The sequence below is a fragment of the Crocodylus porosus genome, unplaced genomic scaffold, assembly GCF_001723895.1.
Source record: "Crocodylus porosus isolate Cpor-Errol unplaced genomic scaffold, CroPor_comp1, whole genome shotgun sequence".
NCBI lineage: Eukaryota > Metazoa > Chordata > Crocodylia > Crocodylidae > Crocodylus > Crocodylus porosus.
Window position 1 is genome coordinate 108424907 of NW_017728906.1, and position 15136 is coordinate 108440042.

The following is a 15136-nucleotide window of genomic DNA, read 5'->3' on the forward strand; positions in this document are numbered from 1 at the left end:
GGCTTAGGGCACAATGGAGTGGGGCTGAGCATGGGATATGTGGGCTAACAGGGAATAGAGTGGAGCCAGGGAGCATTTTAGGTGGCAAGGGCACTGGGGGGTACTCTGTGGCCATGGTAGAATAGGTGGGGGGACCCACATGTTGAGGATTAGGAAGCAGTTCTGTCTGTAGCCAGGTTAGGAAGTAAAAGCTGTACGCCCCTGGCACTAGATGCCTACCCCATTCTGGAGCTGTCAGCTAGACTCCTCCAAACTCAGTTATATTAGTTTTTGTTTGGATCTTAAACTGAATTATATAGCTTTAGGCTCCTAGCACATTGCAAAGCTTCCAGTTTATTTTTATATTGGAGAAAAATATGTGTTGTGTTATGTGATGATGTACTACATGACTTTCATGCCTGTTTTCAAAACCCTAAATTTGCCTATGCTTTCAGGCAAGCAGCTGGCTGCATATCATTCATATTTTTAGTGACTCCAGTTTTTCCACAGGTCGATGCAAAAGTGCTAGATTGCTTTTGCAACTTTGTAAACAGCCTCAATTGTAACGCTGTGCTGGCTATCCTTAAAGATTTTAGAGAAAGTACAAAATTCAGTTTTAAACCAAATATTAGCTGCAGCATAATGTATTTAAAATTTACTATCATCCCAGTATCTGTGCGTCTTGAAAATGTTTCAGTTTTGTATTAATACACTTATACTTTTAATAGTGTATTTATAATTAATTTATTGTGATCATTTATAATTTATACATATAATCCAGAAGAGTTTTGACTTTATATCCACTTCTTTTTGTTTGTCTTTATTAGTGACTTTATATCCACTTCTTTTTGTTTGTCTTTATTATAATCCTTTTTAACATCTTTCCTGTCTAGCCATGTTAGTTTCCACATTTGGAGATCACATGTATTTGGAGAGAGAAAATCATGTGACATTTTCTCAAGATATATGTTATGGATTAACACTCACTTGCACACTTCATCCCTGAGAAAAGGGTTATGCAGTTTTTTGTCAGTACATTTGAAATATTTTTAACATAAGGGAGACTTTTGTTACATGTAGGAGCATTTTCACATTCCATTTGAAAGGAATTGATCGAAGTGACGATATATCAGTTAGAATTTTGAGCAAGTTTGCAGCAGAAACCATCAGCAATGCTGGTCCATGGCAGCAGTAATGTGTACCACTATGTCATCAGACATTGATTTAATACATTAATTTTATTTATGAAAAATTGATGTTTCCAATATTTTTTAATTTATTGACGATACATTTCCTTTATTCCACTATCTGGAAAAAATGTTATCATCAACACTAATCTCTTTTAGAATAACCTTCTTTAACTGGGGCTGATGAAAAACAACCCTTCTTGAGTACTCCCAGGTTTGTTAAGTCTCTGGAACCTGGTCAGCATTCATACACTATTTTCAAATGGGAACTAACTTCTTGTCTAGGGCAGGGGTGTCAAAGATATGGCCCACAGGTCAGGTCTGGCCCACAGAGCTCTGTAATCCAGTTCACGGTGCTGCCCATGGATCTCAGATTGGACCCACATGCAATGTGATCCATACTGACCCACACAAAGCATATATGAGCCCCAGCCTCAGTCCCATGCACTACAGACAGCTCACAGGCCTAGTTTACAGCATGTGCTGCCCACAGTGCCCCCACTGGACCAGCTATGCATGCTGAATCGAGCACAAGGGGCCAGTCTGTGTGGCCAGTCCAGCCTGTGGACTGGCCCCTCACCACTCATCCAGCCTGCCAGTTTGATATTAGGGGTGTGCAAAAAGGGCCATATTCAGATTTGGCTTGATTTGGGGAACAGTGATTTGATTCACTGATTCCGATCACTGTCCCAATTCGATTCGGCCAAATCCAAATCTGAAGATTCAGTTCTGTTTCAGAGATTCAGTAGTTTGGCCATAGACACATTCCTATGGGACGCTCCATCTGCCCCACCATCTCAGCATTCACAAGTTGCCTGGTACTTTGAGGTATGTAGAAAAAACATGTAAAGCTGTGTCTATATCTGAATCGTTGAATCTCTCCGAATCGTATTGGAGGCTTCCATTTCCATTCGGAGAGGTTAATGGGTCTCCTGATTTGACTCTGAACAGAGATTTGGCCACCAAATCGGACCAAATCTCCTCTGAATTGAATCAGTGCCTGAAGCTTCACACAGCCCTATTTGATATCCCATGTCTAAGGCAATTCCATCAGTGGTACAGCACTTAAGTTAACTGTCCTGTATTTCTAGTCTGTGTTAGCATCTCTTAGGAATTTTAGGGTTTGGAGAGAGAGTCAGTTTCTCCAGGGAGAGTCCCTGCAGCATTTGGATTCTAGGAAGCATTCTCCATGCCCAGCAAGAGCTGGGCTGGAACACAGCATGGGGAGGGGAGGGCTGGAGGACTCTGCATGGGACAGGCACAGATCCCTGCCCCTCCCCCCCCACAACCTTCCCTGACCCTGCCAATCCCTGTACCTATTCACTGACCCTGCCAGACCTCCCACCCTCCACCCTGGGCTATAGCTGCATGCTCTAGGGCCCTCTGTCTTCCTAGTGTCCCACTGCAGGCTCTTTGGGTCTCTGTTTGAACTTTTGTATAGGTCATTCTGTGCAAGTTTTTCTTTTAGGAAAACAAGCCTGGGAGACTTGTTCTGGATGATTTGAGTGTACATATGCAGTCTTAGTCAAAGATGGAAGGTAAAAGATACTGAGAAGGCAAAGCCCAATCTTAAAATCAAAATAGAATTTGCATAAATCATAACTGCATTAATTTAATAAATTGCATAATTGCATGAATCATAAACTACATAGAAAGATTAGCAAGTTGTCACTATTGGCCATCTCTTTTTCAGATGAAGATGTAATATATGCAGTTACTATTTGGATTATTGCTGATTTTGACAAGCCAGCTGGGAGACGACTGCTTTCAAATGCTTTGAAACACCTGGTGAGTTTCTAGTAATTCCTACTGGAAAAGAATCTAGTGTGTGCGCTGATAGCTAATGCAGATATTATATACAGCAATGGGTCTCCACTTCCTTAAACTCAAAGCACCCCTCAGAAAATGCCAGCTCTTAGCTGTTGCTCATTTTTGACTGTGAACATATAATAGAGTAATTATTTTATTGCAAAGAACTCAGAAAGACCACAACAAGTCAGAGTGAATTCCTATGTGAAATCTGTTTACTGTGTGAATCATACATAGGTGTTTGAACCCCTTTACTATTGTGTAACTCCTTCAAAGGATCTCATTGACCCTGGTTGAGAATCACTAGGTTATAGTCAGTGGAGTACATTAGATCAGATATGAAAGTAGGAGCATGTCAAGAATTTTCTGCATTTATATTTAGTTCTTCAGAATTTTAAAGATCACAAGTAAATGCCATATGACATTAAAGGCAAATGTGGTTGACAGAGTATGGAAGAAAATATTAACGGAGCCATCTTCCTCTGAAGCTTCTGAAATGGTGTGTTCTTCCAGTACTTCAAAACTTTTTTGATTATTTAAGAAAGGAGAACAAATTATTTCACTTACACAAAATTAGGTAGTTTATCTTTGAAACCCACTTCACATAATTGTCAGTGGAAAAAATGCATCAATAATGGCTTAAGACCCCAACCCCTGGCAGGTCAAATCTGGCCCACAGAGCTGTCATCTGGCCTGCAGGGCTTCTTAATGTTAATTGCCACTTCCCTGCTGCCGTATTTCTGAATCCATAGGGAGCCCCATGGGCTGGATAATGTGTCCTTTCGCGACAGCACACAACTGCATCCAGCTTCACAGGGTTCATCCAGCCTACAGCCAGATCTGGGTGTGCAGGGTCAGTCCAGTGAGTAGCTGGATGCAGTTGCATGGGGTCAATCTGATATGTGGCCAGACCTGGGCATGCTGGATGACACAAATGGACTGACCCCATGTGCTGACCCCTTGTGGGTTGTGGAGCATCTCTCTGCCACTAATCTGACCCACAGTGCTGGAAGGTTGGGCCGAACTCGGTTAATTCATTTAGACTACATTAATCAGAGAGTGTACTGGATCACCTAATCAAATAAAATTTTCATTGGTTGGCATCTCCTGCCTGATGGAATTTTACTTTTTAATTCTGTGATATCCCACTTTTGCAGAATGAAGATTGAACATATTTCCAAATGTCAGAGTACGATTATCAATTATTTGGGACAGATTCACTGCCTTGTTCCAGTCCCTTTGTTTTATTAAGGTGGCACTTAAGTGGCATCTTCAGTGGTTATAAAGGTAGCTTAGCTCCTATATATTATTCCCCACAGCTTCTGGCATAAGGGGACATCAGGAAAGAACTGGATAAAGTTTTCTCCAATCCAGTATTGGGGAATATGGTAATATGGGCATTTCCTCTTGGAAATCACAGGGTGAACTTTGCAAGGAACACATTTTCAGTTTATCATCGCATAAAAAAATCTTTTTAACAAAGCCTCACTCAAAGGCTACCATTTGTCTTCAAGATGAATCTGAACATCATTGATTTCCTCCCTTGGCTTTGTAGCCTTTATGGTAACAAATGTCATGTACTTTTCTTTGATTTTAAGAGACAAGAAAATCAACCTATAGGTGTTTGTCCCAGTCTAAGGAATAATATTTTTTTCACTTTTTTTCTTCATATTCTTGTGTATCATCAGTTCCTTTAGAATGTATTCAGAATTCAGATATTTCTGATGCTAAACAATAATAGGATCATTAAATAGAATTTCTCATGTTTATTTTGTGCTCAGATTGATTTTTAAGCCAGTTTTCAGTTATGTGAGTGAAGTATGGCACATGTCTTTTACTCACTATTGAGTTATCAAAGTATCCAATAGTATAGTCATAGTCCAGAAAAAATGTTTTAGTTAAAATATTTGTTATAGCGTAAACATTGGTATGTTAGCAGATTGTTTTACCTTTTAAATTTAAATATACATGCATGACTGCATTTAATTTAAATAATATATTTTTCACAACAGATAACAATCTAAAGATACTTTAGTGCACAGAGTTCCAAAAAGATTAATATGTATACTTAAGGTATAAATAGATGGAATTGTAAAATAATAATTATATATTTTCTTTATAGAAAAAGAGCAGCCATACAAGACTTGGGCTTGTGAACAACCCTGGGTCAAAAATAACTGAAGAAAACACAGCTATTGCCAGGGGAATTTTGACAGCTTTTATGACACAGAAAAACAGCAGTTTAAGAAATTTTTTAAGCAAGTTAGTTAAGGAGGAGACAACAGAAGCCCTTGCTATAGGAACGAAAATTAAGGAATTGTTTGTTCTGGTGAGTAAATAATATTTTATTAAATAAGTAGTCATTTGATGGTGATTGTATGAGCTACTTGCTATTTCTTTTTCTTCTTTTGAGAAAAGGTTTATTTAATAAGAGGTTGTTGAGAAAAATATATTTTCACCCAGTGTCAAAATAAGTGATTTTAACCATAAAATAATTGCTATATGTACAATTGCTGGACTAGCTTTTAGTACTTTGAAAAAACTGCTATTAAAACAGAAATATTTATTATTTGTGTTTCTGCATGCTGTAAACAACAATTGTAATAATAGCAATTTGCTTGCCACTGTAGGTGTTAACTCACTGAGAGACCGATTGCTTCACTTACTGCTGATTATTTTTTAAAACCATTTCTTAATTTGAACTTCTTTAAATGTTGGATTTATAACTAATAACTGGTGAGAATTAGCAGCTTAGTCTAAAAGTGACTAAGCTTCAGCTTTTAATGTGTTGTTTTAAGTGTATTGAATAGAATCATAGAAATTTAGGGTTGAAAGGGACCTCAGGATGTCATCTAGTCCATCCACCTGCTCAAAGTGGACCATCCCCAAGTAGATCATTCCAGCCAAGTCTTTCTCTACCGAGGTCTTAAAAACCTCAAAGGATGGAGATTCCACAACATTTCTGGGAAGCCTGTTCCAGTACTTTATCTTCCTCTTTGTGAGAATTTTTTTTCCTAATATCTAGCCTGAACGTCCCTGGCTGCAACTTGAGACCATTGTTCTTTGTTCTATCATCTGCCACCACTGAGCATCCCTTTTGTAAACACTCTTATGTTAGTTAAAGGGTGTTATTAAATGCCCCCTCAGTCTTCTCTTCTTCAGACTAAATTAACCCAATTCCCTCAGCTTCTCCTCATAAGTCATTTGCTTCAGCCCCATAACCATTTTTTTGCCATCCAGTGAACTCTTTCTAATTTGTCCACATCCTTTCTGTAGTGGGGGGCCCAAAACTGGACACAGAACTCCAGGTGTGGCCTCATCAGTGCCAAATAGAGGGGAATAATCACTTCCCTTGATCTGCTGGCAACGGTCCTATTAATGGAGTCCAGGATGCTGTTGGCCTCCTTTGCAACATGGGTATACTTTTGGTTCATATTCAGCTTCTTATCCACTGTATCTCCCAGGTCCTTTTCTGCAAAGCCACTGCTTAGCCAGTCAGACCCCTGCCTGTACCAGTGCATGGGATTATTTTGTCTTAAGTGCAGGACTTTGCCCTTGTCCTTACTGAAGCTTGAGCGATTTCTTTTGTCCCAATACTCCAATTTTTCAAGGTATCTCTGAATCCTAGTCCCACGCTACAGTGTATCTACTACTCTCTGAGGTTGGTGTCATTTGCAGACTTGCTGAGGGTCCACTCCATCCCATCTTCCAGATCATTCATGAAGATACTCAACAGAACCAACTGTTAGGACACTCCACTTGATACTGACTGCCAACTAGACATCAAGGCATTGATTTACTACCCTTTGAACCCAATGATCCAGCCAGTTTTCTGTCTACCTTACAGTCCATTAATTCAACCCATACTTCTTTAGTTTGCATGTGAGAATGTCTTGGAAAACTGTATCAAAAACCTTGCTAAAGTCAAGGTATATCACATCCACTGCTTTCCCCACATCTGCAGAGGATGCCGTCTTGTCCTAGAAGGCAATCAGGTTGGTCAGGCATGACTTGTCCTTGGTGAATCCATGTTGATTCTTCCTAATTACATTCTTCTCCTCCAAGTGCTTAGAAATGAATAACCTGAGGACCAGCTTCATGATTTTCCTAGGGACTGCAGTGAGGCTGACCAGTCTGTAGCTCCTCAGATTCTACTCTTTTCCTTTCTTAGAGATGGGCACTATATTTGTCTTTTCCAATTGTGTAGGCCCTCTCCCAATCACCATGAGTTTTCAAGGATAGTAGGCAGCAGCTCTGTAGTCACATTGGCCAACTCCCTCAACACTCTCAGGTGCATCATGTCCACCCCCAGGAGCTTGTTGTACATGTCCATTTACTTGTCGTAAATAGTCTCTAACCTGCTCTTTCACCACAGTTGGCTGCTCAGCTCCTCCCCAAACTGTGCTGCCAGGTGCAGTAGTCTGGGAGCTGACCTTGTCTGTGACGTAAAAAAGGCATTGAGTACTATAGCCTGTTCCGCATCATCTCTCACTAAGTTGCCTCCCCATTCACTAGGGACTCACTAGAGACCCCCCTCCCTTTCCTGATCTTCCTCTTGTTGCTGACATATGTGTAGAAACCCTTCTTGTTACTCTTCATGTCCCTTGCTAGCTGCTAATCCAGTTTTACTGTAACCTTGCTGATTTCATCCCTGCATACTTGAGCAATACTCTTATACGCTTCCCTAGTCATTTGTCCAAGTTTCCACTTCGAGTAAGCTTCCTTTTTGTGATTTAGATTCATGAAGAGTTCCCTGCTAAGCCAAGCTGGTCTTCTGCCATACTTGCTAGTCTTCCTGTGCATTGGGAAGGTTTGTTCCTTAGCCCTCAGTAAGGTTTCTTTAAAATAAAAGGAGTCTCTCCTGGACTCCCCCACTATCAGTGCTAATCTTAATGAAGAGAAACAACTAAAATTAATAAGAGCTTCAGGTAGTTAGTTTCTAGGTACCATTTTAAATTGTTTGTTTCTGTGGAAACACCTAACTCAGGGAAAATAAGTATATGTGAATATGCTGTTGATTTGAAATATAGTCATCAGTTTAGAATGAAAACTCATTTGTATGGCTGATCTAAATTACTGGGTAACAGTTGGAAACTATAGGACAATTTCAGGCAAAGAGATGTTGATTGGTATTTTAAATACCAATAAGAAAATTATTTGGGACAGTACAGAGATATTTCATTAATGAGCAGTGTTATTTTTCACCTTCATAATCCATTTTTCCAATTAAGAACATAAGGTAGACTTTATGAGCTGGCAGTAGAAAAATGTAGTTGGCAGGTGTTATCCTATAAAGTATTTAGGAGGGTTAGGCAGCTGGAGATCTGAAGATTTGGGTTGATATGTATGTCTTGTTGATGGAGCTTGGAAGGGTGTGCTAGCAAAGTGATATGAAGATGGATTGAAGTTATGTCACTGTCTTATTTAGGAATTCAGTATGTATTGGAGTAGAGAAGATTCTTGGAGGTATGCCAGTAATTGGAGGGGATATTGCCATGGGAGGTTATGGCAGTTTTAATTTTAAGAAAGACAAAACAAATTTTAATATAAAATGTTCCTTAGCAAATGAACAGGAACTTTGGAATGAAAAATATGGACTTCTTTTTACCTATAGATATCAATATATTTAGTACAGTATAGTGACGTACAATAATCTGATCTAAATAGTTTTTAAAAAATGTCAAATATTCATGGGAATATTTATATTCTAGAGTTTACATACTTTTAATAAAATTATATCTCTAGGGAATATAAAAATAAATTAGTCTAGTTACTTTTATAATTAATGTTATCAAGCTAGTTTAATTTTATTTGGTCTAAAACCCCCTGCTTAATCTGTATATTTCTAATTAATTTATTTCAGTAGAGTTCTACTCACCAAATTAATTATGTCAAGTAGGACATACTATTTTTATAAGCTCAGCAGAATCAGAGTTTAAACTTTGAATTACCACATGCTGTTTACCCAAATGCACACTTGAGTCAAGGTCTTTTGAGTGAACATTTTAAGAATTACTAGTTTTTAATGTGACTAAATACGTTTTGCCCCTAAAGAGTGGAGAGGAGTGCAAGTATTTTAACAGAACAGTAGACTTTCTTAGAATAAGATAGTATAATTCCTTATGTGAGAATGTGCTGAGCCATAGAAACAAGTGTCTATCTCAGACTTAGTATTTCTCACCTTTTGCATTAGTATTCAAGGGGAGAAAACTACAGATTAGGTACAAGGATGACTGTGGCTCCATACAAGTAGTCATATGGTTGGGTTGAAGTTTGATGCTATTATTTTATTTTGATAAACACATTTTGAAAAAAACTCTGCTGCCTACAATTGTATTTCATTTGTGTTGTGTCAGTCTATCTTAAATTTTACTTTTGCTTTAGGGAATAGATGACAATATTTTTGAGAAAAAATACAACACTTTAGGAGTGAATGTAATTAAAACCCACCAGATGTTCTGTCGAGAGGTTCTTAAACTGCTTCCTGGACAAATGGCTGTTGTAAGCAATGGGAGAGTAAGTAAAGAAATACTTCATTTTCTCAATGTATGACTCTTCTCTTTTTAATTTCTATTAAAATTGTAATGCAGTCTCAACTTATCTAGCATGGAGAAAATGTATGCTTTTCCTTATGATTATTGGTAGTGGTTTTTTTAAGATTAATTTTAGTTACAGCCATTATATACTTAAGGACATGCAATTTCCAGAAAGAAAATCTTTAAGAAAAGGAACAAAGTAGTCAAGGCATCATCTCAACCAGTGGGATTTTAACTACCTGTACTAAAAAGTCCTTTGCGTTTTCTCTGGGTTTCTGCCACCAGACACAATATAAAGATAACCTGTCCTTGTTGGTTCAGAAGAGATAATTTCAGCATTAGCAATCCCAGCAAACAAGCAAGAGGCAGCCACATTATTAAATAAGACAGAGATTTTCCTAAGATCTGTTCCAACTTTCAGCCTTCTGTCCTTAATTTTGAAATGTACACAAGATCCAGTTCTTCTAACTGGGAATGTTCTCTGGAGTATGCCCATTCTATGTATGTACCTCATTTTACATCCCCTGAAGATATAAAAGTCAAAGTGGGCCCATCTGTCTCTCATTTTCTTGTTATCAGCAGTGTCTGCAGGAAAAAAAGGAAGGGTCTACTTTCATGCACCGTGTCACTTGAATCCTTTTTATATACCTCACACATAGACAGACAAACAAGTAGAGGAGTATAATGTGCTTATCAGGGGTGGGCAGTTATTTCCACCAGAGGGCCACTTAGGGAATTTTGGTGAGTTGCCATGGGCTGGGTAGGCAACCCTCCCCCACTGCCGTACTGGGTCAGCATGCCCCCGCAACAGCTACCAAAATTCTCTGAATAGCTTTGCCAAGCTTGGCAGAGCAGATAGGATAGGGATGCTGGTCGGCAGAAAGCAGCATCCGGGAGCGGGATGGCTGGGCCAAGGCTGGGGCTGGGATTGGGATCATAGGATGATGACAGCATGGGGCTGGGGACTGCAACAAAGCCATGATCCATTCCTTGCATGCCCCTACAATGGGCGCTGGTTCCATGGTGTCACAGGGGCACTCAGGTGCCCTGTTCCTAAGAAGGGAGAAGGCCAGCTGCCAATCTCCAGGGGCAGCTCAGGTGCCGGTCACTGGGGCAACCGGGTTGGTCATGTGACCAGAAGGGGGCAGGGCCGGGCCTTTATAAACAGTCCAGGCCGAAGCCTAGCCAGCAGTTCCCTTCTGGCAGCCTGAGGTGCAGGAGCTCTGCAAGAGAGCTGAGCAGAGCAGAACTGATTGTTGCACCTGACCACCCAACCCGCTATACAGCATGGTGAGGGTGGAGAGGACCCTGACTGGGAGGCCTTTGTGAGAGAGCCAGGCGGGCTTAGATCTTATGTTACAGCCAGGAGGCTTATTGCTGTGTTTCAGCTGTTTGGCTTATGGTTCTATTTAGTTACTGTTATACCGGAGGACCGGGTGAGGCTGTAGGGGTGCGAGGAGGCCTCACGGGAGCTCCCCAGTAATCTGGGGGTTCCTGGTGCCCAGTGGGGGCACAGTGAGCAGTGCCAGGTGGGCACAGCTGTTCGCGGTGGTGGGGCACAGTGTTGAGGGCTGTTGACCCCGACCCTGTCAGGTGATATGCGGAGAAGTCCCAGTGAGGCGAAAGACCCTGATGGTGTTCTAAGGGGCTAGGCACGGCCACGGCCACCTGAGCCCCAACCGGGGTAGGACTGGAAAAGGGTCCCTGAGGGGCTCCACAGTGATGGGGACTCCGAAGGGCCAAAGAGGCCAGGTAAGGCTTAGGCCGCCTGAGCCCCATTGGGAATTGATAGAAAACCCAACAGGGGTGCGGACTGAAAAGGATCCCAGAGGGGCTCCACAGTGGTGGGGACTCCGAAGGGTCAAAAGGGCCAGGTAAGGCTCAGGCCGCCTGAGCCCAGTTGGGGAGAGTACTGTCAGTCAGCCTGAGAGGGCTAACGGATAAAGGGGCGCTGGTTGCGTGACAAGCCCAGGGGCACCAGACAAGGGACGCTGGTTGTGTGACAAGCTGGGGGGCGCCAGGCAAGGGGCGCTGGTTGCGTGACAAGCCCAGGGGCGCCAGGCAAGGGGCGCTGGTTGCGTGACAAGCCCGGGGTCGCCAGACAAGGAGTGCTGGTTGTGTGACAAGCCTGGGGGCGCCAGACAAGGGGCCCTGGTTGCGTGACAAGCCCGGGGGGAACTGGGCAGGGCATGGAAAAGGAAAAGGACCTGATAACGTCCGGAAGAGCAGCGAGGCTTGGGGCGTGCTAAAGGGGAGGTAGGAGGCACGCATAGCCTACAGGGCTGGGGGTGCACCAGGTCACTCCATAGGGAACGGGGAATAGTACAAGCATAGGACAGTGTCCAGGGCGATAAGTGGCAGCCTCCCTTATAGAACCATATACCAACAAGATGTGGCGGGTGAGAAAAGAGGGTGCTGGATCGCCCTAATTGAGCACGGCAGGGGGTGCTAGTTGGATCACAGCTGCTCCTGCGCCCCACTCCGTGACACATGGGCATGGGCATGGGCATGCAGGGAGCAGATCACAGCTTGGCTCTGGGCCTGAGCTTCAACCTCACACTGTAACCACCTCACAATCCCAGGGTGTCCATGAAGACCAGTTGGGACCTGTGTGGGTTTCGCACTCAGACAGGCAGATGGGATGGTGCCACAGGTAGGCGGGGAGCAGCATCTGGAAGTGGGATGATTGGGCAGAGCCAGGGCCAAGCTGGGATTGGGATCTTGGGGTGGTAACAGCGCAGGGTCGGGGCTGGAGTTAGGGCTGGGGCCGAGGCCTGGGCAGAGCCATGATCCGCTCCCCATACGCCACTGCCACAGAACCAGCGCTACTATCAAAGCGGTGTGTGGGAAGCAGATCATGGCTCTGCCTCAGGCCCTGGCTCAGTGCTGTCACTACCTCAAAATCCCAGTCCTGCCCACTTTTTCTGCTGCCAGATTGCCACTCCCCGCCCATGAATGGTCCCATTACACCCACCTGGCTGTGTACCCTGCCCATGTGCGTCCTAAATTGGTCGCCATAGAGACCTCACCCACCCACTCCATCTGCTGCCCTCAGTGGGGGTTTGGGGCAGATGGGCTGGGATGCCCGGACAGTGACAGTCATGGAGATTGGCAGCAGTGCATCCAGCAGCAGCAGCAAAGACAGGCAGCAGCAGCAGGAAGAAGCTCCTGCAACAGAGGCTTGCCAAAAAATGAGTCTGGCTATTGTACCACCCCAGCCCCACTGTGTGCCCAGGATTCAAAATTTGTTCCTGTTATGGTGCAGCTTAATGAAGATCATTCAAGGTACCTATTTGTCTGGAAGAGGTACACATCCACAGAAAGGGTTCAGACTGTTGTTTCTTTTCTAAAGAAAAACAGGTAGCCAGAGAGGTTCTCTTTAAAGTATTTCTTCTAAAGGACACAGTGAGAACCACAAGAGCACATGATTTACCAAAGTTTGAGCTGGCTTCATCTCTGAGTACTCCTTTAAGCTTCAGTTCAACTGTGAGCTCTTGGGCTCACTCCTTCAAAAGCAAAGAAAAAGTGGCAGTGTCCTTTTCTGTCCATTCATCTGAAAGGGGCGAGATGGAAAATTGGTCCAAGAATGAGTACGTGCCTATGTCATCTTTCGTGGTGTCTCATAAAATGGGGCATTGTGACAAGAGTGCCACTATTGGAGCCTGTCCAGGTACGGCTCAGCCCTCCCGTAATGGGCTAACCGCCTGCTTACTCTCCTGCCACGCCTTGATCTTATTTAATAGATTGTTGTAATTAGCAGGAGGCTGCCCATTTCTACGTGCCCCGATGATGGGGGGCGCTATCTGTGGCTCCTTTTCCTCCCCTACACCGCAGCCCAAGCCTCGCAGATGGTGCTGGTGTGATCTGACTTTGGCCCTGTTATGTCTCGGCTCTTTTTGCCCTCGGGGCTCCTCGCTGCCCCTCTGCACTCTCGGGGCTCCTCGTTGCCCCTCTGCACTCTCGGGGTCCCCCTGCACTCTCGGAACTCCTTACCGCCCCTCTGCACTCTCGGAGCTCTTCGCCGCCCCTCTGCCACTCTCGGAGCTCCTCTGCCACTCTCGGGGCTCCTCACCGCCCCTCTGCCACTCTCAGGGCTCCTCTGCACTCTTGGGGCTCCTCACCACCCCCCTCTCTCTCTCAGGACTAGGTCAAATGCACCCCGCAAAACACTGTGCCTTCTCCAGTGCCAGGAACCCCCATGCTACTGGGGAGTCCCTATGAGGCCTCCTCCAACCCCTAATAGCCTCACCCGGTCCTCCGGTTAAACAGTAAACACAAAACAGAAAGCCCCCGGGCTATAACATAAAGCTAAACCGTCTGGAAATCCCTACCAGGCAAAAAATACTCCAGCTCATGGCAGCAACCCACAGATACTCATGCAGTCAAACCTTGGCCTTCTCTCCGCACTAGCTGAGCTCCTCACTCCTTGGCTGTCAGAGGAGGAACTGCCACCCTAGCCTCCTGCTTGGGTTTAAGAAGGGCTAAGCCCTGCCCCTTCCTGTCAGGGGATTTCGCCGGTTGCCCCGGCAATCAGCACCTGTGTTGCCCTGGTGACTGGCGGCTGCACCTCCCCCTTCTCACTGCTAGGGGCTCTCTGGAGCCATCCCTGTTCCCCTGTTCTCAGGCGCAAGGCACCTAAGTGCTCTGCAACACACCTCCCCCCCTTTTTACTCCAGACTCACCAAGCCAAGTACTTCTTCCACCGGGTGTTCCATCTGCCTGGGGTTCTCCTCTCGGCCATTTCCTCCGGCATCCAGCCATTTAGGTATAGGAGGTGGAGGTTTTTAGGGACCTCCTACTCACCTTTTACCCAAGGTACACCATGTGGGATTTGTTGGGGGTAACCCACCACAGGTAGTCCCCCCCACACTAGCCATCCTTGGTAGGGTGCCCCTTAGGCTGGTCTTACTTCCCAGTTTTAGACATTCGTGCGGGTAGCCCTGGGCAGGGCGTGTCCCACTGGTGAAGGTGGCTGACACCTTATCATCATCTTTGGGAGCCCGTCTCCCTCCCGCTCCCCTGCCTCGCCCCAGTTGCCCTTCTTCGGCTTGGCTTTCCTCCTCCAGCTGCCCCTCCTGACGGCCACCCCCCTGGGAGATCCCAGAATTGGAGGGGTCACTCAGCCTCCTAGCAGCGAGGTTAGGGCCTTGAAATATACTCCCCCTTCTTTCTCTTGTCTGGGGTGGTGTCACAGGGGCACTGAGGTGTCCTGTGCCTTAGAGGAGAAGGAGAGCTGTCAATCAGCAGGGCAGCACAGCTGTGGGTTGCTGTGGTAACCAGCCGGTCAGCTGACTGGAAGGGGGCAGGGCCGGGCCCTTTATAAACAGCCCAGGCTGGAGCCTAGGAGCAGTTCCCCTCTAGCAGCTGCAGGAGCCACAGCTCTGTGGGAGAACTGAGCAGCAGAGTCAATGGTGGTGGTTTGACTGGCTGCAATGATGCGAGGGGAGAGAGAGAGCCCGGACAGACGTATGGGTGAGAGTCAGCATGGTGTGGGGTTTGTATTATAAGCCTGGTGCTTATGCTATGTTGTAGCCGGCTGGCTGACTCTTTGGTTTATTTATGGTTACACCGAAGGACTGGGTGAGCCTGTAGGGGTGAAAGGAGGCCTCACGGGGGCTCCCCAGC

At 44.7% G+C, this 15136-nt stretch overlaps 1 protein-coding gene across 1 annotated transcript in view; it reads left to right on the forward strand.

Moving 5' to 3' along the window:
• The window catches only part of UGGT2 (UDP-glucose glycoprotein glucosyltransferase 2), a 227763-nt gene that overhangs the window by 121359 nt on the left and 91268 nt on the right, over positions 1-15136 (forward strand). The window contains exons 20-22 of the mRNA XM_019528498.1: positions 2860-2954; positions 5098-5304; positions 9360-9491. Of these exons, the coding sequence (XP_019384043.1) occupies positions 2860-2954; positions 5098-5304; positions 9360-9491 (434 nt within the window). The remainder of the gene's footprint in view (positions 1-2859; positions 2955-5097; positions 5305-9359; positions 9492-15136) is intronic.